We start from the raw sequence: 23,700 nt of genomic DNA on the forward strand, positions 1-23,700 counted from the left end.
CATGCTGTGTTACTTGCCTCTCTCTCTCTAAGGCCTTGTCAAGTCCATGTGGGAAGCTATTCTGCCTGCACTATTTCACTTTGTGCTGCTCGGCTCTCTCTCTGCCTCATTTCTCCTCCCTCTTTCGCCTTCCATTCAAGCGGCATCTTTCAGTCTTCCCCATTCAGGTCTGTCTTTGCTCTCTGCCCTGTGTAAAACTTCCATGCCCTCCCTACCATTCATCACCTCTTGCTCATTCACCTCCCTGCTTGCTTTTTTCCATTCATCCGGGCTTCCTCTCAGCCAGTCTGGGCTGCCCTCTCCTCCTGCCCCTTCCCCAGTCCTCCTGTTGAGTCTATGCACTCCCTTCTCCGTGACCGTCCGAGGTGCAGCAGCCTGCAGTGTGCTCCATGAGGATGCTCTGCTAGAAGTTGGCCCCACTTGATGGGCTAATTAATCCCCAGTGGAAGCCAGGTGGGATTGTTTTGGGTGGATTAGACTCTCTAGTTACCTTGAAGGTGAGAAGATTTCCCCCACCCCCCTTTATTTCCTGCTCCCCAGAGATACAGCATAATGAATGAAGAGTATTGCCGTTTCCTAACCTTCCTTTTCAGTCTGGTCTTTGTGTCTCTCTCTCCTGGCTTGTTTCCCTTTTGTTTCCAGCTCTCAGGTGTCTCTTTGGGGGGTTGTTTTGATTTCCTCATTACTGAGGAGCGTAACATGCATGCTCTTAATTATGCTGTCTCTCTAATGATGGTTGTTGCCTGTGCCTTCTCTGCTTCCTTCTTCTAATCATCTGCTTTGAGGTCATAACAGTTTTGGAAAGCTATCTCTGCACTTAAGTGTGTGTTGTGTCACCCCAGTAATAGAGATTGTGAATTGCAGTAGCCAGGGCTTGTTGTTTCTTAATGCAGCCACAACCCTGTGCTTGTTATGCAGATAGGGCAAATATGGACCACAGGCCTCTGCCAAAGATCAGCCAGCCTGCTGTGTGCCTGGTCCCCTACAGCTCACAGCCCCGCCGGCAGCGTGCAGACATCACCCTGTCCTAGTGAAGGAGCAGGTCTCTTGGCTGCAGTGTGGGAGGTCTGCTTGCTTCTGGGTGCCCATGGGGGCTTCAGCTTTGAATGGTTAAACTGCATTCAAGCCAGTCTGTTCAAGTAAAAGGGGAATATTAGAGCTTGGGAAGAGTGCACAGGCTTGTCAGAGGAAGCAGGTGCTCTTTAAAGCGTGTGCGAGCCCTGCACACATGAGAAATCTGATTAGGTCAGTCAAGGAGGCAGAAATGAGGTGGAGGGAGGAGAGGAGAGAGGCTCTGAGTGAGTGCAGGTTTAACTGACAGGACGAGGGCTCTGCTGTGTGGGAGGCTGCGAAGGGACTGTCTTCTGCTGTCTCCTGAGCCAGCAAGGAGCCTTGGTAGGGCTGAGGCAGGGCCAGGCTCTGTGAGGACTTAATGTTGTGAGAAGGAGCCTTTCCCCAAGTAACTGACTAAAAGAGGGATTTCAAACCATGCTGTGGTACAGTTTGTTGTCAGGCTGGTGAGTGTGTAAAAGAGATGCCCTGTGCACCATGTTTGGGCCCCACAGAAACACTACACCTTGCTGGGCACAGCTAGCCACAGGCCAGCGCTGCGTTTGGTTGCTTGCAGGGAGAACTGCTCTGCTCCAGCCACAAGGCTTGGGCTGGGAACCTGCAGGGACAGTCCTTCTTCTATGAAGTTAGTTGCATTCCTGTTGTGGAGTCTTTATTAAATCATGATTTGCTTTAAAACTTCACGTGCATTTTGTGTCTATTTGAAAACTATGGCAAAGAGAACTCTGGAAACATTGTGTCTTGCCTTGCATTTGTCCCTCCTATCCAGTAAGAGCATATAAGAAGCCAAAAAAGCAGTTTGATTTTTCTGATTTGTGGTTGCGCAGCTTTGGCACTTGGACAAATCTCTTCTACCCTTAAACCAAAGTATATTTGACACAGCAGACACTGGGAAAGTGCAAACACTGCAGATCTTACCCTTGCAGTCCTCCATGCAGGGAACCTGCAGTCTGGGTGTCATCCAGGACTGATTTGGATATATCTCCTAAGAAACAATGTGAACTGGTGCAGCTTCCGGCAGTCTGGCTCCTTACTGCAGTTGTAACCCCTGTGATCACCCTGGAAAGATGCAAGCAAGGATCGCTTGCTCTGAAGTGTTTAAATGGTAGAGGTTAGAGTAGTAATTACTACTCCCAGCTCTAGGTTCCATTTGGAACCAGCCTGTCTGGAGTACTTCTGAGATGGTTGTGTCATTGTAGTGGAATGCCAGGTGCCTACAAGGCATTGCAGGGAATCACGCAATACCTCTGTCTCCTTTTCACGGGACTGACATTATCTTCTGCTCCAGTTTAGCTTGGGAAGCAGAGGAGTTTCTTTGGTAGCTGCTAGTCCCCATGACTGAGCAAAGCCAGATGTAAAATCAGTATGAGTTAAATATGTTTCCCAGTCTGTTTAGTAGGAATTTTGCTCTGTGGTTGTTCTATAATTCCGGTATAGGTGGGTCATTCTGGTTATGTGTATGTTATGGCAGTTGTTAGCTGAAGCTTTAAATGCATCTGTTTGGCTTAAGTTTTTCTGAGCTGTAACAGCTTGCAGTCAGGTCAGAAGGGAACTGCTGGGATTGCCTAGTCGCTCATAACGAGGGCCAGAAGATTTTGAGTGGTCTTCTGCTTGACGTGGGCTATAGCTCTTCTCCTAGAAGAACTTGCAATTCAATTGTAAAACCTCTGGTGAAGTTAATGAGACATTTCACTTGTTAATAGTAAAAATAATCAACTTATCTAATTTAAAGCTGCCAGTTTTGACCTCTAGCCCCTAGATGTGATAATACCTTTGTCATAGTGGAGAATCCTCTACTGCCAAATTTCTGTTCCCTTTGTGGTTCTTCTGGACAGTGATCAAGTCATTGCTTAACCTTCCCTTTCACAAGCTAATGAATTGAGCCTGTCAGTGGAGCCAGTCAGACTATATCAGTAACTAAACGCCAAATGAAGAAGTAATGTCACCTCATTTACAAACCTGCAGGTCACGTTTCCTTTTTTTGAAGGCAGTGTTACCTTGAGAGTGCTCAGTGTAACAAATAAAGGCTTTTTTTTTTTTTCCCCTGAGTGGCTGGTTCTGAAAATGGCATTCCCCATTCTGTAAGCTGGCTGGCATTCTTGGCTCCTGGCCATATGCCTTCCTATTTGTTTTTACTGTTATATGTATTGTTTGCAAGCACCCAGCTTTATCAGAAGACCCAGCTCATGCTTAGTAACTTGCTGCTTTAGCTCATCGGGGAGCATGATGCGGACTTATGCTTTCTCCTAAGTCACTAATGATAATTCTGTAGGGGCAAGAATGAATTCTCCTGGGTCCCCATTAGTGGCATCTCCATGTGATGGTAGCTCTCAAGCTTAGTTTTATTTTTGTGACCTGTCAAATAACCAGACTTTAGCACGTTGGATGTGTGACAGCCTGAGTTTGTGTCACAGTAAGTCCTCAAACGGAGGGTTGTCCGGTGATGTCAGATGCCCTGCAGAAATCAGTTATACCAGCAATCTTGTTTTATGATTTGTGCCAAGTTTGTATTCTCATCCCAATAATATCAGCTGAACATAATCTATTTTCTGTAGCCTATTCTGACTGATATTAGACCAGTCCTCTTTCAGTTATGTATTGCTCAATATCAATCATCTGTTCATTTGCTGTGGATTGCTATTAGGCCAACAGACCTGCTTTGTCCCATTAAATTCTTGTCACAGCCCTGCAGTTTTGGGAGCGGTGTGGGTGCCTGTCACCATGTTTGGACAGGAGTTTTGGAGCCATGGTTGGAGGTGCTGCATTGCTGATTCAGAGCTGGAAGAAAGGTAAAAAGCAGATCTTGGTGTTCCTTCAGTGTTCCCAGACTTGCAGAAAATCATTATTAGTACCGTTTTTTTAAAATCTTTTGGATGAAAGTTACCTTGACCTGCTGATTCAAAACTGTCTAACTTTAGCAGTTGCTGTGTAACATTCTCCAGTGTTACTGCTGGGTCAGAAAGTGTATCATCATCATATGATAGAGATCATTCATTGGGCTTTTGTCCTTATACAGAACAGAAGCATTTCAGCTACTCCTGACTCTTTTGCGCTGGTATGACCTATGCTACTTTTTCCAGATAGTATCAGACCAAAACCCTGTTTTGAATGAGAAGGCTCATCTGTACCAGCAGAGACGCTGCTGTGACAGGAGACATTGTCAATAGCAGCAAATTTTACAGAAATGCTTGTGTACATTTAGTTAACCTGGGGGCAAGCAGGGATCTGACTGCAGGAACTTGGCCTGAAATACAGCCCCAGCTGAACAGCTCTTCTGACTGTTGTGTGTTGAGTTTGGTTTTTTTTCTTTAATTTCCTTGGAGCAGTAGTGATTAGAGCCTGTCTGTGTCCCGGCTGTGAGGCTGACTACATGCTATGCCTTCTACTGAGTTCATAGTCCAAACACATGGCAGCATCCCACCCAGAGTGTATTTCATTTCAGCTCTGAATGAAGTGGCTTACACATTATGTCCTCTCATAGTGTAGAAGCCCTGAGAGTTGTAATTAATATTGATACAGGGCTTTGAGATTCTCCAGTAAGACATGACTAAAAAGACATAAACAATAATTATGTGGTGGTGAATGAGAATATTGTGTTTCATGGTAGTATGGATATTGCTGTTTTCAGCTTTTGATATTCAAGGCCTTACACCATCCAGATGAAAAGAGGGTTTTATTTTAGTTAGACTGCAGAACTCATTGTTTTGGGAGATTGTGGAGCCCTAAAAACTAGAGGAATTCAAATGAGAGAGCAATTCAAAAGATTGGGCATTTGTACATATAACAATGTCTGGGCCAGTGCTGACAAGCAGCTCTGGAAAGAGAGTTAAATCTCTTGCCTAAGGATTTAAGAATAGGTTTTAACTGTTAGGGTGGGTTTGGTCATGGCAGTAATTAGGTGATCCCTTCTAGGCTTCACCTTGTCCACAGTCTCAGAAATGTGCAGATAGTCAGCACCAGAGCTGGGCTGGAGATGTAGGGTACGTGACTCTCCAGTCTGGGCTGTCACCTGCCCAGCCTTTTGCTGCAGCTGAGGGCATCTATCCAGCAGAATGTGCAAGGTGCCCAGTGCTGGATCAGGATTTAAAATTATATTTCCACCAAAAAAACCTCACCACTTTTTAGAGTGCCTCAGCTTCTTTCCATTAGTCTTAATGCACTTACATAAATAATAAAACAGGAAGAAGCAGAGCTGGAGAAGGCTCAGTCTATAAACATGTCTCTTTGCATTAAGCCTTGTGGCATAATGGAGGGCACCTCCTGCCATCCGTGCTGTCTCGTTAATCACGTAATTATCTCCCTCACTTTCAGTGCTGCATCTCCTTCCTTGTCAGTGCTGCTGGTAATGGAGCTTCTATTTACTCTGTCTTCTTCCTGGGGAGTGGCTTTGGTTTCAAAGCCAGCACAGTGGCATATTTTGAATAATTTAGTTCTGGGTGGCTTGAACACTGTGTGTAATTCCTCAGCTGAGACTGGAGGCTGATTCCTGTGAGTGTTCTGCCAGGAGGCTGATCTGGAGAGACGTGGTGGGATCGCTCAGAGCGGTGGGTCATCGAGGTGACAGTGGACTGAAAGCTAGCTCAACAGTTCCTGTGAGTGCATCTCAACTCTATCTTTTCTTAGTGTCTCAGCAAGGACTTGTAGCAAAAAACCCACAGGCAGAGGAAGGATAGGGGAGAGAATTGCATTTGTAAAAACGTGTGGAGACAGAGACATGAATTTGGGTACCTGGCTGAGCATAATATGCTTCCCCAGCAAGCTGTGAGTCAGAAATTCCTGGGATTTCTGAATGCAGGATTTGTTTGGCCTGTGGTGGCTTGGACCAGGGATCTGAACTTCTGTGGAGTCAAGGAGTTCAGTGTGGTGTCCAGCTGCCATCGGCTTTGGAAAGTTTGATATGTTCCTACACATGAAACCTTGGTGGAAGGCCAGTTCATATTCTCCCTGTGCTGCTTGGCCTTGTGGCTTGCTAATTGTCCTTTGCCATTGCAGCCATTATCCAGTCATGCTCTGTAAGCACTCCACAGCCCTCACTGTGCTGGATCATACAGCAGAGGTGTGTTGCTTGTGCCTTGTAGATGGGAAAGTCAAGGCACTACAAGAGGAACCTGGGCTCACTCCAGAAATCTTGGCAATACCAAGAATCGAACCTGCTCCGAGAGCCCTCTTTTCTGTTTGCCCAACAACTGAGCAGTGGTGCACTCCTGAATCTTTTTATTCTCCCGTTCATTTTGAATCTGTGCTTCCAGTGTCTGTTCAGTTGAAGTGTTTTTGCAGAAGGTTACAACAGATGGTAGCAATGTAGTCCCTCCCTTGTCTTTGCACCTAAGACAGTAGAAGTAAATTAGCACAGAAATGCCTCTACAGATTGGTCAGCTAGCTGATGAACCTGGTACTTCAAGCTACTCTGCTCTTCAAGGAAAAGGGAATCTTCTTATCCCTTCTCCCATCATCTCCACTTTGCCATGTGCTCATGCAGAGAGACACCTGAATCCAGGTGATGGGCTCAGTGAATGCTGAGCTGGGTAGCTCTGTGCTCTCTCACTGCAGCTTTCTGGGGAGGGGGTCTCTCTGTGGGCCCTGCTTGGTGAGTTAGTGAGGGTATATCTGTCCTCCATGCTTAAATGCAATCTGGCTTTTGAGAGCTGGGTGATGATTTCAGCCCTCGGGTTCACCTCAGGTCAAAGCAATCTAACATGCGCTAAAAGCACTGCTGGATAGCCCTTAAGCACTTTATATTGTCTGGGCAGTGGTGGAGAAATTCATTATTTACAGGGGAAGAGTGTGCATCACTGAAGCCAGTGCTAATGTTTTACCACACATGTTCAGGCAACTCAGGTCAGGTGACTTCTAATGGTGAGAAGGTAGATTTCAAGGTGGAGGGATATGCATCTACTTTTGACTGGTCTTCCTTTCTTATGGGTCAGGGTTTCTCCTCTCACATGCGCCTCCCACCACTGGAATAGAGAGCAGGATCGTTAAGCTGCTCAGAAGATCATCACCACCAGGCAGTGATGAAACTCCTGTTAAAACAGCCCCTGCTTTTTGCTCTCTCATTTGGATTATAAGGCAGACTTTCATCTTCTGCCTTGTCATTCCTTTAATCTTCATCAAAGCAGCAAATGCTACATACACTGTTGTCATATTGTTGTTTTTTTTTTAAAAAAAAACCCCTACAAACAACAAACCCCCTCTCACCAACTCAGAGCATGACCCCAGAGACTGTAGAAAGGTAGAGAATGGGCTCTGGTAAAATGTGTGACTATCCTGAGGAGAGTTTGAATGCCTGTCTTAAATGTCTCTTCACAGTTTCAACTTGGAGTCTGTCAATTCCATGTATTGACTTGAAGACTCTTGATGTAACTCTGGCATGGCCCTTGAGGCTAGAGATAGTCTGGTTGTTTCCAAAGCTAGTTAGCATCCCTAGATTGCAGACAATGCCATCTAATGGGCTGAGTTCAAATCCAACAAAGCTCAGAGTGGTTTCTGAAACCTTTGGACATGAACAGATTTTGTGTGTGATTGACTCCCCCTTTCTGGCGAGAAAGGGCCTACACGTGAACAAGAAAGCAGGCCTGCTATCGATAGCTCCCTTCTGGCGGGCAATAAGGCAGGAGTTGTCATTGCTGTATAATTGGAGGGGAAGCTCAGGGCAATTTATTTCCAGAATCTACCTCTTAGTCTGGAGCAGAGCTGGGGTCAGTGCCAGGAGGTCTGACTGCCGGGCAAATGTCTCCCAGAAGTGAAGATACCACCGGACCATAGAATGGTTCAGATTTTGAAGGGACTGATCCAGCTCAAAGCCAACTTCCAGTTTAGATGAAGTCATCTGGAGCCTTGCCCATTGTGAAGACAACTTATGGCTTGGGTGATGCCCAGACAAAGCCCCTCAATGGTGAAACCACGGATGGTAGGAAATTCTGTTCCTGCAACAGATCTACAATCCTAAAGCCAGCCGAGGCTCCTCATGTTGTGCCCAGTTCAGCTGTTGACTCTCCAGCTGCTCTGATGCCCCAGAGGGCCGTTTGCCATGGGGGAGAGGAGCAGCTGGCTGCGCTACGTGAAATGTCTGCGTTTTCCCAAGATACCCATTGTCTGTCTGCAGCACCAGCCTCCACCCTACTTGCTCACTCAGCCGTGGCTGATGTGTCTTTAATTAAAAAGAGGAACAATTCAAGATTTCATTTTATTTTCTCTATATTTCCTATTTCCATCAGAATTTGCAGGGCCACCCCCCTTTATTTTTGTTTTGTAGTTTTGCTGTGAGGCCTTCAGTTTATGGTGTGTCGGCTCTAAAATAAGGAAGAAATAGGAAAATATAGCTTGTTTTGGGCCAGGGAATTAAGATCCTGGGTCAGATGGCTGCTACGGTTATTAACATATTTACGTTTTTGCTTAAGAGCCTGGTTGAGGATCGAGGGAGTTAAGGGTGATTGTCATTGAAATGCAGAGGCAACGTTGCATGAAATTGCCGTTAGTGTCCTATTGTTTGGGAGGGGTGAGGGGGGGCAAATAGCCTTCCTCATCCCTGCACCCGTTGTGTTGCACTTGTCTGCCCAAGTAGATGGGCAGAGGCAGCAGTAACTACACTGAAGGAAGGCGCTGTGCTGACTTAGCTGCTGGGAGGCTTTGCCTGGGGAGCACTCCCTGTGGGGCTGGACCTGGGGCTCAGCACAGCCCTGCTGCTGGCTGCCAGACATCGTCTGTCCTCTCCCTGAGACAAAGGTGCTCGGCTGGGCTTGTGGGAAAACTGGCACTTAACGAGATCATCATGGATAAATACATGAAGCGTCTAGCAAAGGTCAGTTGCCTCTTTTATAATTGGTGGACCCAAGTGTTTTGAGTGTGCCAACACATGTTGATTTTGCCATGTGTGGGGACACATGTTCTATAGGACCAGCTCAACTCCTGGATTTTTGTGGCTAGCTGCAATATTAGAAACAGGGTTTGGGGCAGTTTGAAATGTTGGGGTGGATTTTGAGTGCCGTGGTGACAGATGAGATTTTCGTATGCTGAAACAAATTGTTTAAACATAAATAAGAGAACTCCCTTACAGCTGGGGTTTACAGTAAAACATTCTGCTCCAGGTTGTGTAAGCAGCAGTCTGGTCCTGCTCTGAGGCAGGCCTTTTTTAGTTCAGATACCAGTTGTTCATTGCTCACCTGTTACTCTTCCATGCTGTTCAGATCCACTGTTTTAATTCAAACCTATATCTAATTAGTATCATTAGCTTAGTGCCAAAAGAAAATTATACATAGTAACATGAAAGAGGAGAACAGGCTTTCTAGCACATTTACAGTACTGAAAATACTAGCTACCTTCTGCCGCTGCTTTGATTTTGGTGGGACAAGCAGCAAAACAGTGAGCTAAAGGAGGAATGCTGGTGCCTATCGGTGTGAGAAAGAAGCATCCTTGGAGCTGTTCATAGCTACCAGACAGGCTTCAGCTGTCCGTCCATTTGGAATGCCAGCAGCCTGGCTTTCCAAATCTAGGGATGCTAACAGGTATGGGCAGTACCATCCTGAGTGACGAGGAGTATCTGCTCTTGCTCTAGTGAGTCTGGAGTCGTTAGTATGTCCTTGTGGGCTGGGTCGAAGCTCTGAAGTGGTTGTGTAATTTCTGTTCTTGGTTACAAAATGTTTCTGTCTGGAATGCTTTAAAACAGAACAGTCTGGGAAGAACAGTGGTTTGTGATCTGAGCAGCTCTGTTTTGCTTTGTGAGCCTCTGTGCTTCAGCTCGCTCTCCTGCCCTTTGAAGGAATAGCCACGTTCCCCTTGTCTGTGGCTGTTGGTCTTTCCTACAAAGTCAAACAACGAGCACACAGCATGGGGAGAGTCCCAGGCTTCACTCACTGGCCCTCAAAGTAGGAGGTATTTAAGCCTTCAAGGAGCAAATGGTTTTGTCCTAGACAAGATAGGTTCTGACATCTTAAATGCCAAGATATAGTTAAAGTGGTGCAGTTAAGTAAGATGTTGGTTAGGTCAAATGTTTTCAAGAAACAAGAATAAACACAGCAGTATCTATGGGATTGCAGGTGTTAGATCCATTCACTGAATGACTCATCTCCCAGCTTCTGCAAATTCCCCTTGAGAGAGGTCATCTCAGGTATTATGCTAATAATACTTTATTTCCTGGGTATCTGTGCCTTTGGGATTGGACACTACAAACTGAGGCTGATTTGGGAGTCCCAGCAAGAGCCAAAAAGCATCAGAGCTGAGCCTGCATGCAGAAGCCCTGATTTTGGGACTGGTTTTAGAATTTGATCTGTTAACTCAAAGCATCAGAGTGGGCTGGAGTAGGGGAGCTAAACTTCTCCAGGGATTAATATTAAGCCCTTGTTTAACTGTAAACAGCTGATGAAATCCACCTTTGGCTCTGAGTGCCAGCTGTCAGGAAGGTACATCCAGGCCACCTTGAAGGACAGAACAACCCTTGGCAGAGGGCAGGGGGAGAGTGCCCAGCTCTGAGTCATCACAGGTCACTTAGTTTGTCTTGTTTTGTGTAATCCATTTGCCCCAGCAGCTTCCTCACAGAGGGGCTGCTGCTTTGACAGAATAGCAGACCAGGCCTGCTCCAGCAAGGGGCTGTGATCTCCCCTCAGGTTAGACAGCTGTTCTCAACAAAGCCACCAGTGGTAGCAGAGTCCCCAGGAGCAGCTGGATGAAGGTGCTCAGGCCAGAAGGACACAGAGCCAGATCTTCACGTGTGGGCACTGTGTCATCAAAGAAGCTGCCCGTGCCTGAGGTTGCTCTGTTTTATAGCCTCTCTGCTTGCTGCAGAGCAGAGCCAGCCCTGCCACTGGCAGGCTGTATCCTCTGCCACATCCCCCTTCTCACCTCCTCCCTTGCCAAGGCAGCCTTTACTCTGCTGTGTCTGCTCAAAGGCCCGGCGCCTGTTCAGCTTTTGTTCTCCATTAGGAAAGAGTGAGGATTGTCAGGACCTTTTTGGCTCTGCCAAGGCCTTTTATGTCCCAAATGTTTCCATGAAAAGACTCCCTCCTGACCACCCTGCCCCTTGACAGCCATTCAATCCAGCCAACAAGCTTGATATCATTATCTACAAAAGGAGGCCACTGAGAACCAGGGTCCTCACAGCCAAGTTTGGGAAATCAAAGGCAAATCTCCCAGCAACAGAGAGCTGGCGGAGATCAGACTCCAACACAGCTAGTGCAGGCTGGTCTGGCAGCTTGCGTCCACTAGTTTTCAAAGCACAAAAGAAACGTGCTCGGCATGGTGCCAGCACTGGCTTTGTTGGGGCTGAGGGTGTGCCTGCCTGTGAGCTGGCAGCCCCCCCAGAGTGCCCTGGGGAGCTCAGCATGGGCTAGAGGCCTGCTGGAAGCAGTCTTAAGTTTGAACAGCCTTGCAAAGCTGTCTCTCTTTGGTCAATGGCATTTTTAGGAGATTCACCACCTAGTCTGAAGGAAAACACTGATGCTTTTGGTCAGAGTGGGATTCACTCCAAATCTCACCTGAGACTTTCCTTCTAATGACTCTGGTTTACGTTCTGAAAACAGCATTGGCTGCCTTGTCACTTTTAGTTTGACATCGCGTTCATCTGCTTTTCTCCCTATCTAAAGACTTTTTTCAATTCATCGTAAAAATAGAGAGCTCTTCAGCAGTAAAAGCATTTATCACTTTGAAGGCATCTGTAGACGTGATCTGGAAAGGTGACTGTCAGAAACACTGAGCACAGAAGGGGTTTGAGGAGGGACAGCATATTCTTCTGTTGCAATTGGGTTAGGAAATACATGAGTAAAACTGATTTCAGTATGTTTTATCTCACAGACTGCATCTCTGATTTTCTCAAGAGTCCTGATAAAAGAGTGATATAAAATAGCCAAGATAAATGATGATGCAGAGGGAAGAAAGATGAAGGGAGCTGACTTAGCTGAAGCTTGGGTGGAGACAGGGTGATGGTGTGGGTGATGATGCCTGGGTTCACCCTCTCTGCAGCAGGATGCTTTGGAGTCCCTGGGCCGTGCAGGGAAGCTGGAGACGGGGTGATTGCAGGGCATTGCATCACCAAAGCCTAGAGCAGCCCCTGGGCTCCCTGTGGGTCTGCTGCAGGTGGTGAATGCATAGGAGGGCAGAGTTGTGTGTAATGTGGAATGGTTAATTCTAGCACTTTCCCCTCCTATCCCAGTTCGACCCCGACAACACCGGCTACATCAGCACTGAGAAGTTTCGCACCCTTCTCCAGAGACACGGCTCGGAGTTGGACCCCCACAAGCTGGAGGTCTTGCTGGCCCTGGCAGACAGCAACTCTGAGGGGAGGATCTGCTACCAGGACTTCGTCAACCTGGTGAGTGCTCTCCTGGCAGGGCCTGTGAGTCCTTGACTCTGCTTAAAACATTGACTGTTGAGAGACACTCTCTTTCTCTCTCTCTCTCTCCCTCCCGTCTATCAACACCAGTGTTTGCTGTATCCCTGCATCCCACTCTGCATGGGCTTGCTGAAGCGTTCAGTGGTGACTGAACTCTTGAACCAAGAGTCAAGTTGATGCTGATTTTTCTAGAGAAACAAGTTTGTATGGGAAGAAACTGGGAGCTAAAAGGAGCATGAAGCAGTGGCTGCTGCTAGTTTAAAGGCTTTCGCTCTCATTATCAGTGGGTAGCTGTTGTAAGAAGCCATTTGTTTGCAAGCAGAGGTCTGTCAGTCTGGATGTCTCTATTTTATCTAGAGATTTCACCACTTCCAGACAAAATATATAGATAATGTTGTGTTGACTTGCTGGGTGGAGTCATATTGCACTCCTGTAGGCATCAACAGCAACAGGGATAAAGTGTTTCTAGGTCATGTTCATTTTCTCCCAGGTGAGATGTCTCAGACTGCATGAGTCATGATCTGACTGCCTCTCTATCTCTACTAATGAGTCAATTAGTGAAGGGATCTCTGTTTCTTGTCAAGGCAGTTTGGCAAGTCTATACAGATGTAGACATGTGTTGTTAGATGCCCAGGATGGCCTAGAAATGTTTGCAAGATAGGTGTCTTGAACAGTGGCCATGCCAGGGGCTTTGCTCTGTTCTTGCTCTGTCATTCCCCACTGGAGTCCCAGCAAGTTTAGTGCAGCAGTAAGAGCAATCTGGGTGACAAAGTCAATAAGCAAGGAAAGTCAGTGATGGTCTCTAAGGTTTTGCTGGAAAGCTGGATGTGTTCTTGATGCAGAGTATAGTAATTTGCATTTCTGTGTGTTCCTGCAGTCAGCATGGGAATCTGATCTCTCCATTCGTTATGATCATTCATGCATGTGTTCTTGGTTTAGAAAGAAAGTGTCTTCTGTATGTCCTGTTTTCACATTAATCAGGAAAGTGTAACAGGGCACAGCTGTCAGGCATCCTGCTCACAACCTCAGTCAGGCCATGGGCAGTGAAGATGAAATTACTGTGATGCAATGACATAGACCTGCTGTATCTAATCAAGCAGTTTTGTTAGCCCCTTGCATGCGTTTAGGTACGCAGTAGAATAAATGTAGGAACTATTAAGTAGATCAGTGAGTGTGAGGTTTTCCTCAGCTCCAGCTTAATAAACGGTGTGGTCAGTGGTACTCTGTGATCAGCAGTGTATTTATAGTAACAGCTGCTTGTTCTACAGTTTGGTGTATTCAAATGCAAGCGTTTGCTAATTGAGCTGCACAACACTTAGGTAGCAGGGAGAGGTATCATCTAATATCTTTTACAGGAATGATGGCCTAGGGCCAGCCAACACATTGGCAACAGGCTCAGGAATACAACTGGGCTTTTTCCTTCTCTCCTCGCTCCACTGAGCTCTGGAGCAGCACAAGCTAATGAGAGGCAGGTGGGAGGTGAAAGGCTTGGACATCCTCCTCCTTTAGGGAATAGGAGATTGTGCCAGCTCACACCCACCTGATGTGATTTCTGCAAAACGGCCAATTTCCTTCACTACTATTGAATGACTCCTGTAAAGAAGTAATTGATTTTTCTGTCATCAGTCCCTCTATCCTCATCTGCATTTTTTTCGCTTTCTAATCGATAGGCAATGCAATGCCAGAACATTAAACTACTTACAAATGGCATCTCCTCACTCCTCCTCTGGCTGCCATTGATTTCCAACCTCCTAACTTTTTAGGGCTCCTCCTTTCCCTAGTTTCCTGATCCCAAACCTGTCTTGTGAACTTCCTGATGAAAAAAGACACCACAGGTGACACAGAATCACTGTGAAATAAGTGATTTCCTTTCCTTTATAGCCGTCAGTCCTGGAAACTATGTGTGCTGGTGTTTTAAGTGCATGCTTGTGCTTGATGATCATCAGCCATCTCTTTTTTGCTCAGGTTAATTTGACTGCTTCAGTAGTTTAGCAAGAATTGATCTGTTCCCAAAAATGATCGTGCTGGATGTGGGGAAGGGAAAGGCTGACCTTTTACTAGATCCACAGAGATTTTACAAGCATGCCTCTGTGGGTGTGGTTTTTCTTTTCTCCATCACTATTCATGAACAAATACTCTGACATGATCAGAGAACCTCATGGCCTCCCAAACATGTCCAAGGTACTGAAACTTTGAGAGGTAAAACTACATTAATAATGCTCTGGCCACAGGAGAGGCCTTGAGGGGAGGAGTGGGGCTGGGTATCAAAGATACATTACAGTGCAGTTGTTAAAGCAGAGGTGTGGAAGGAAGGAGACTCCTCTGTGTGTGTATGTCCCACAAGCAGCACTGCTGGTTTCTTTCCAAGCATGGAGATGAAAGGAGCAGATGAGCTGCCTGCTCAAGCTGCTATGATAAAAAAATTAACTCTATCCTAGCCAAAACCAATATAGAAATATGTGCTGTCTCACAGAACCCAGCAGGAGGTAGGGTTTAACCACTGGGCATCAAGAGAACTCTGTCTTCAATGGCAGGTCCTGGGATATGATGTCCTTTCTGGTTTTTCTGTCAGCTTTGCTGATGCTGATAAAAATCGAGCAGGGAGGGTCTTCCCTTTTTTCAGCCTTGTAGAACCCTACATCTTTGCCAGGTTCCCTGGAAGTGTGACAGAATGTGATGCTGCTTATTCTTCAGGGTGCTTGGCTACCTGCTAGAGAGTCTGATGCTGAGAGATGCTATTAATGACCACAGAAGCCGCTGTAACTCCATTAAATTATTGTTTCCAAGGGGCACTACAGGCCATAAACCTCACAGAGCAGTAGTATTGACACTTTGTTTCCTCCAGGATATTGGATGTCCCAGAGAGGGCAGTAAAAAATTGCTCGCACCCATATGCTCCAACATCATCATGAGCACCAAGAACTCTGCCTGCACTCTCAGATACTGTGATCCCCAACTAAAGGACTGCTGTTGAGCAGAACTGTGTTATCTCCCAATGTTCAAAGCGTATTGTGAAGTTATAGATGCACCAAAAATGTAATTCTAGGACTTCTCACCTTAAGGAGACCCACATAAAACGTACGCCTGTCCTCAACTCAGCAAAGCAACTTAAGTTTCTGAAATTGAAAGTTTTACAGGATGAGAATAGACCTTTGAAATCGCTCAGTAAATAATTTGAGTAATGAATAAATTCAGGGAAGGTGAAGGCTGCTGGTGTGATCTGCAAAACAGAAGGGAAAAAAAATTGGATAGGCAACTCGTTGGGAATGATTTCTCCTCTGTTTGTATGAGGTTTATCTCATGTAGGTGTAAAACACAGTGCTGCAATTGTATCCATTTCTGTTTCTACACTAGGGCTTGAAAGAATGGGAGAAAGCAGTTTCAGGTGGGATATCTTATCCTGTGTCTGAGGCAGTGCAGAATAACAAGTGTTTCTTGTACAAGTGGAGCCATTTTGTGCATATTTGTTGTCTGGTTGCTTTTCTATGTCATGAAGAGAGGCGCTAAAATGGGAAAATTCTGGTTATGAACAGCATAGGCCACAGGAGGAGATAATGAACAAAGCTGTTTAACTAACTTTGCTACTTTTAGAGAGGAGACAAGCAGGAGGTAATTATAATTGAGATGTTATTTGCTGGGATCCTTGCCGATCAGCAGTTGCTGCTGGCAGTCCTGGACTACTTCGCAGAATATCCTGTGAACTGTACCAGAGCTAAAGAGCAGAGACCAGTGATGCCCTGGAGAGACTCAGTCTCTTATTCTCTGGCTAAACCTTCCTTGTATTCTCTGCCTGAGAATGTGGATTACTGTTTTGGACAGGCTGAATCATAGCTTTACCACTTCCTCACGCTCTCAATGTGTTTCTCTTCAGACATGTAAGCAGAGGCAATAAGGTGCAGTGGAGCTTCTGAGACCTTACTTTGCTTGACGGAGGGGCAATATGGAGCTAGTTCAGGTTGTGGTGGTAGCTTATATTCTCTTGTTGTGAAAACTAGGTAGGTAATTCCTAGCCTTGCTCTGGACAAAGAAAAGTTTTACAGGACCTCATGTTTAATAAAGCAGCTTTTGCTAGAAAAGTAAATCACATCTTATGCTGAGGCTAAAGCAAAATCCGTTCTGCAGTCCCGAGATTTCTTTGCCAGCACAAGCCTACAAATCGCTTCTGAACCAAATGTGTTGCAAAAGCTGACCTCATTGCATTCAGTGTGGTGCAGATTGGACCTGCCATCACGGACAGGAGGACTTGAGGGGGAAGGGAATGTGGCTGTCCCCCATTCCTCTGGCGCTACCCTGGGAGGTGCCCCTAGCGCACACTGAAGGTGTCTCTGTCTCTGCTACGGATCTCATGTTCAAAGGGCAAGACTGGAAGTCAGGTGGACCTAAGTTTTGTTCCTGGCTCTGCAAAAGACTTCTTGTGAAACTTGTGTAAGCCTGTCTATGCCTCCTGGGTCTTTCTCCAGCAGATGGAAGGAGGTAAGAGTTGCATCTCTTTCGGGGTTCACATTTTTGGCAAAGTCTGTGGCAGTTCTCCAGTAGAAGAAGAGCCAGGTGCTGGGGAACCAGCTTTCTGATGAGCATTTTTGCTTGAGAAGATGTGTTGGGTCTAGAAGAGCTGAGGACAAAAGCTGTTCCCTGAAGCAGTAGTATTTCAGCATGTTTGGAAGGAATTAGTAAGCTCTGAGGCAGAGTTCATGTAACTTGGAGAAAAAGAAAACACCGCTGCTTCCAACAGAAATGTTTAGCTGTAGCTTTATAGTAACTTGAGGCTGATGTGGCATCTCAGTAGTGGCGAAATATATTAGCTAATTAAATGCACATCCTTTGTTTTCCAGATCAAGAATTAACACCCACTTTGCTTTCCCTGGCCTTGCTGGCTTCTAGGAACAAGCTAATTCTACCTCATTTTCAGTGAACAACATGCATTTTGTTAAGCACGGTGTAACAATAATCAGGTCACCCTAATCCAGACTTTGCTGGCGCCAGCACACTTTACCCTCCCGAGAAAGATTTCCATTAGTTTTGTGTGCTGCCAGACTGCAAATCCTGCATCTTCAAGGTAAAGAAATAAAACCGTAGATGCAGGCTAAGAAATCTGCAACCTCTAATCTTCCTCCTCACGAGTGACAGATACACAGGTCTGTTGGCCATCAGAGAAGGTGAGAGGAAGATATCTTTGCAATAGTTTCTTACTTCATGGAAGAGGCTGGAACATGATTAGCTGTTAGTGGTAGGCTGTCTTGTGCTATATGCTGTTGAGCTGGATGTTCAGAGGGGCAGTTATTATGTCAAAATATTGCAGGAGTCATAAAACCAAGATAAAATATGGGAGGTGAAGGAGAAGTGATTACTCTGAGTCTTATGGTCTGTCTGTGCTAGTGGATGCTGTAGAAAGACAAAGGATAAGATTTGGATGCTAGCTTCACTGTCCCAAACAGGGTCAGCTGTGTAGGCCTGTGTAGTTTGATGAGCAAGAAGGACTAGCTGAAGGGATAAAATACTTGGGGATTGTGTTACAATCCACAAACAAAAAAGTGAGTCCAACATGGGTCCTAGAATGTTCTAAGTGGGAAATGAGCTGCTTCAATGGAGACCTTGACTTGAACTTTACAGCTTCATCAGTCTATAGAAACATTGTATAGCTTATCCTAAAGAGAAAATACAGCAATACAATGAATTCCCATTCTAATTTTAACACTTTTGTAGGAGTCTAATGCAGTGTAGAAAGATACTTAAAGATGCACTCAGTTTAAGCATGGTTAAACTTAAGTATGTGTTTAGAACAAGCTAATACCTTTGCACAGCCCTGAGTTGAAGCCCTATGGGTATGGAATTAGTGTGCTTGGAATTAATGAAGTTGTGTTGGGAACTTTCCCTTCTAGACAAATTACTTGAAATTTGGTAAGGATACAAACCTTTAAAATGCCGCTGATGGTGTCATTAAATGGGGTTCTCTTGAGTCTGCTTCAGCCTATCAGCTGTAACAGGACGTGGGTGGTGAGGTTTTTTTCTCTTTTTCTTTAAAGAACCAGTGAAGTTTAATTAGATTTTAAACTCACCTGTGCAACTAGGAATTAGCAGCCATGTTCCACAGGGGGATGGCAGTTTTCTCTCTGAACTCAGCAGTGATTTCCCCTTTGCTTTGTGAAAAGCACAGCATGTAGGCTGGTAGCCATTAAAATACATGTTGTCTTAGAGGCTGCAAAGCCCTTCCATCTGTGAGAGGGTTTTTTTAAAATTTTTCTTTATTTTTTCCCCCCAGAGTCGCATGTGTGTTGCAGTTGTTCTGCAGACCTTCTGCTGGCTGCTTATGCCACTAAAAGGGGGTGTTAAAGCACCTTCTCTGATTTAGTTTTCCTTTTGCAGGATAGCAGCACACCCTCCCTATCAGTAGTCACCAAATGAAAAGTTCACCTTGTCTGGGTCTGTGAAAGGACTTTTCTCCAAACTCTCAGCGTTGTTTTATCTTAACAGAGCAGAGGAGGGACATATCTCCAGCTGGGCACAGGATCTAGTAGGCAGTAGCCAGCCGTGTCAGAAAGACCAGTTCTACAAGGTGCTGAACCCCTCCTGCTGTTCTTTTAGCTCTCTATTCCCTCTTTCTCAAACTCCAGCCTGCTTTTCCATTGCTTTCCAAGGCTTCAAAAGTAGCTGCTGATACTTTGCTTGAGACACTTTTCAATAATATGTGTCTGGAAGACATTTGTTTTTATTAGCCACTTCAGTGATAAAAATAAGGCTTGGTTCTGTCCCTTGTGGGGACACTGTGTGCCTGCAGATTGTCATGGTGATTCTTCCTGCTTTGAAAGAGGAGTAATTCTTCCTTTTGCTGTTTCGGTGCTTGAAATAGTAACACTTTTACTTGGGATACTTCTTCCAACCTGGCTTGGACCAAAATGAGGGGAAACACTGAAAGAAGAGCTATAGCTAGGAAGAGAGATAACTTTTTAAAAGAGAAAACATTGAATTTTATCTTTTGGCTTTGTGAGTGTGTATGTAACAGCACCAGGAGGGTTCTGTTATCTTTGTGGAAGTGAGATTTAAGAAGTTACATACTGTATTCTTGTGGGGGAGAGGTGAGAGAGGTCCTTTAAACTGCAATTTGCTTGAGGTTTTTTTTTGATGGTACTTAGAAGTACTTTGTATCACAGTCATAAAGTAGCTATAAATTTCACTTCCAGTGTCTTTGCATGTCCTTTACTGAACCAGCTGACAGCCTGCATAGAATGCTTAGGTGAACAAGGCTTTGCAGGAACTGTATATAATTCTTTATTACCCGAGTCATCGGAGGATAAACAATAAAGCTTAAATCTCCAATTCTCAGGGGAATCCCCAGGCAAGACAAAAGTTTGCCCAAATTAATATCTCCTTTTCCTGCTAAATCCTTGTTCGCTTTCTACTTAGTGTTTTAAGATTAAAGGGCTATTACAGAATAACTCAGAAATTCAGTTCTAGTGGTTTTGTCCAGTGTTTGTTGTTTTGTTCTAACTTGTTAATCTGGAAAGGTTTGTTGCAGGCAAAGCTGCAGGTTTTATAGCTCCATTTCTTACCCTCTGTGCTTCCACTTAGCTGCGCTGCTGAACCAGGGCAGATCCTCTGCCAAGCATCAAGAGGACTCCCATCTGGAGTCCTCAGGGATGTCCTTCAGCTTCTAATGGGACACCCCTTTAAGTGTTCCCTCTGTCCGTGATTCACTGTCTTGGCTGAAAGTATGAGATTTCTGAGCTCTCTTCCTGGCCTTTAATCAGAGGTATAATAATAAATATTTAATTAAAAAAGGTTTGAAAATCTCTTCAGTATTTGATCTAATATTATGAGTAAGGAGGAGGTTTTCTCAAGAGATGGATGAGGGCGGTCACATGATTGTGTCCTTGACCATCTCTTACTTCTCAGGGCGTTAAAGCCCTTACTGAGGTTCAAAGTTCTTACTCCAGGGAGCATTTCCAGGAGCTGGATACCCCTCCTGTCAAATGTGCCTCACACTGCCTTCACGTTTTCCTTCCCATTTTGGAGAAAAATGCTGATTTTTGATGTTCTGAGTGCTACATGCATCTCCTGAAGAGGGAAAAAAGATGTCATAGGGCCAGTTGAGTATCTTGAAACTTAATAACTGGGATGCAAAAGCTGCTTTTGGAGTTTGTTCAGTTTATACATTGATCTGAGTCCCTTAGATACTGGCTAAGCCTAGCAGCAGAAGGGAGAACTTTCTTCCAAGTGAACTAGTTTGGCAAATAATCTTTATGCCAATTAAAGTGGAACTTAGCATAGAAATTTCCATCCTTAACCATAATTCCTCAGCTGTTTTCAATCATGTACAGCTGAAACTTGAGAAGCAATATGTCAACTTTAAATGGTTGTTTTAATTGTGTATGTATCTAAAATACACATGGGTGGAAAATGTTATAAAGATTTTTTTTTAAATTTTACTTCACAAAATTAAATCTGGATTACTTTCAATTGTGGAATCCTTCCCAGCACCAATGAAAAATGGAACAGGTGTTGAGGGGTTTGAAGTTTCAAACTTGCTGCCTTTTGACACAATATTATTTGAACCACAATGTTAGTCTTGTCCTACAAGCAGTGTTCTTGCAATTAACCTTGAAATCTGAATGTGGTTTTATCATTTCCAATGGAAGTGTTGGAAGGTCTAAGCCTGGCATGTTTAATAGGAATCCAGGCAAAACCTTGGGCAAGGAATACCCCTGAAATGACCAGAACAATTTATTTGGATTCTCCTACCTCTAGCTTTCTTGAAACCTCAGAGCAAATCAGGATGTTGGTAGTTGCTTTTTTTCCATTTGATACTGTTTGGAACAGTGCTACCAGGTTGGCTCAGAGGATGTGAACATCTGTGACAGATGAACTTGATGCTGAGCTATGCATTTTGGGAGAAGCCGTCTTTACTCACATTAGCATTTTGTAGAAGTGTGGAGTGAGGGAAGGAAATAAATGTGAATCTTGAAAGCAAAATTGATTGGAGAGGCTGCATTTGTAAGTAAAGTGGGTTGTAAAACTGGAGCTGACAGAGGCTTTTAAAAAGCTTGTGCTAACTTCTGATTTAGTGTTCTGTGTCTTGGAGGATCAGAGCTGGAGAGCTGAATGTATTGCCTGTCACACTGTTCTATGTGTTTAAAAATAGCTGTAGACCAGCCTTAAAGATGCCAATACGTAATGGGCAGAAATCCATGTTTTTCAAAACCTCCTAAGTGAGGTTGAATAAAAACCGTAAAAAGGGTACTGTGCCCCATGCAAGCCATGGAACTGGAGATGGGGAAATGCTACATGACTTGGCTGTTGATTATCTGAGGCAGCACCAGTAGTGCATACAGCCAAGAAACACAGAGAAATTGGTCTGCCAGTGGGAATGGACTGTTGCAATGTTTCCATTGCAAGTTGCAGGTTATCTGAGACTAGTTCTAGATTGGCATATGTGCTGAACAAAAGCAGGGCTTTGTACTTCACCAAACTTTGGCACTGTCCCACACTAGACAGTAAAGACTCTTATCTTAAATTTTGACATTTTCAGTGTTGAAGACAGGTTCAGATCTAAGTAGGAAAGAATTTTCCTTTCTGACAGATGTATCAAACCCATCCTTTGAGCAGAGCTGTAGCACTAAGCCTTGTTTTGTTTTGGTATGGTAATACCAAAGGGCAGAGGTTGCAGTGCATGGTTACCAGTCATGTCAATTTGGCTGTTTTGCAAGAGAAATTTCTTTCTCTCTGCATAATAACTTTTTGCAGGCATGAAGGACTCAGGGAATGTTTTGTTCCCCACCTCTACCTTCACTTTCCACATAGTATTTGCTGTACCCATCTGCCTGCAGCTTTAATACCACGCTCATTAAAGAAGTCCCAGATCAATTGCATGAAGAGAAGTGGGATGGGCTGCCCTGAGCTTCTGGAGCCTGCGCGGGCCAACAATGGACCCAGTGTTCTTTCAGCTGATGATTAAATACTTGGCTCATAAATATCAATATTATGTAATTCCTAAATCAAGTCAGCAAATTGTGACCATATGTGAGACTCTCTATTTGGGAAGATTTGAGTCTTCCAAAGTCAGTCTGAGGAACAAACTAGGCTCCTCATCAAGAGTTGATGAGAGCAGCAGTAGTGACTTAATCCTCTGTCTTTCCTCATGCCCATCACCTCCTCGCTTGAGATTGATCCAGAGGCCTGTGGGGTTATGTGAGCAGGCCCAGGACTGTTGTGTTTGATTGAGCCCTGGCAGTCAGCTCTGCTGCCTCTTGGCAGATCACTTCCTCATTGGTGTGATGGGCGACGATTGCAGGTGGGGACCAGCAGGACAGCTTCTTACTGAGAGGCCTAATTTTAACTGGTGCTTAGTACATCCAGTCATCCACATCTGGTGGATTGTGGGGGCTTTTCAGCACACATGGTAACGCCTGACACTGTGTATCCCTGCCTCATCTGTGTGTAAAACCATATCAAAATGACGACATTTAGAGGGAACCTGAACCTTCTTTCCATATCCTCTGCCCTAAAGGATGCCCGACAAATATTTTTATGTCCTTGCCTGAAGTGACAGGAGGTTTAGTTAGTGCTAAGAACTCCGAAGAGGTAGGGTTATAATTATGGGTACCAAAGGCTTATTAATTTTCTGGGTAAATTGAAATCTGGCTCCCACTGACACAGCACCTACTGTTGTTGTTGGATGCAGGGAGTGTCTTGCTTCTTGAAAGTCACATTCCTTCCGTGGGGTCTGCTGGTGTGTTGCAATCTGGGAAGAACACACTTGGTGCTGGATACCTCCCTGTGTTCTGCAAGACTGCAGCAGTTCACAACCTGCTCCATTTAATTTGCAGACAGTTTTCTTGTTGCCTCTTTGCTAAGAGCTGATGAATTTGAATCCCCAGTAGAACCTCTATCCTGGGACAGGATTCCAGCTACCTAAGAAGTTGACTTCAAAGGTATTTTCCATCTCTGGGCACTTCAATCCCCTGACCTTGTATCTGAGATAGCCATAAATAATTTGTCAGGCATTTACTTTTGTTTGTGTTGACAAACCCTAGAGACTCTTAATACATTTATGTGTTTTTTCTGTGCCTATCTCACAGTATCTGTGGAGGTCTACTAAAAACTCCTCAACTTGGAGGAAGAGGCAGTGCCTGCTACTTACAAGTGCAGTTGATGTGATACATCCATACCTGTTCTTCAGAGAGCCTACCAATGGGCAGTGCCTCACATTGCATAGAAATAACCTGGTTGTGTGTGTTGAGGCATACAAGGTCTTTCTCCAGCAGTCACATATGTTCCCCAGAGAGCTATCAGCATTTTGTCATATTACAAGA

The 23,700-nt window shown here is 44.9% G+C and overlaps 1 protein-coding gene across 5 annotated transcripts in view; it reads left to right on the forward strand.

Moving 5' to 3' along the window:
* RHBDL3 (rhomboid like 3) overlaps window positions 1-23,700 on the forward strand; it is a 72,178-nt gene that overhangs the window by 25,976 nt on the left and 22,502 nt on the right. For 4 of the 5 annotated variants that reach the window (XM_074922156.1, XM_074922157.1, XM_074922159.1 and 1 more), the window contains one exon: window positions 12,215-12,373. In XM_074922156.1, coding sequence (XP_074778257.1) covers window positions 12,215-12,373 — 159 coding nt within the window. Of the gene's footprint in view, window positions 1-8,738; window positions 8,873-12,214; window positions 12,374-23,700 lie in introns of those variants that run through there. The other variant, XM_074922158.1, reaches the window with a different exon arrangement.

Source organism: Athene noctua, chromosome 18 (assembly GCF_965140245.1).
Source record: "Athene noctua chromosome 18, bAthNoc1.hap1.1, whole genome shotgun sequence".
Classification (NCBI taxonomy): domain Eukaryota; kingdom Metazoa; phylum Chordata; class Aves; order Strigiformes; family Strigidae; genus Athene; species Athene noctua.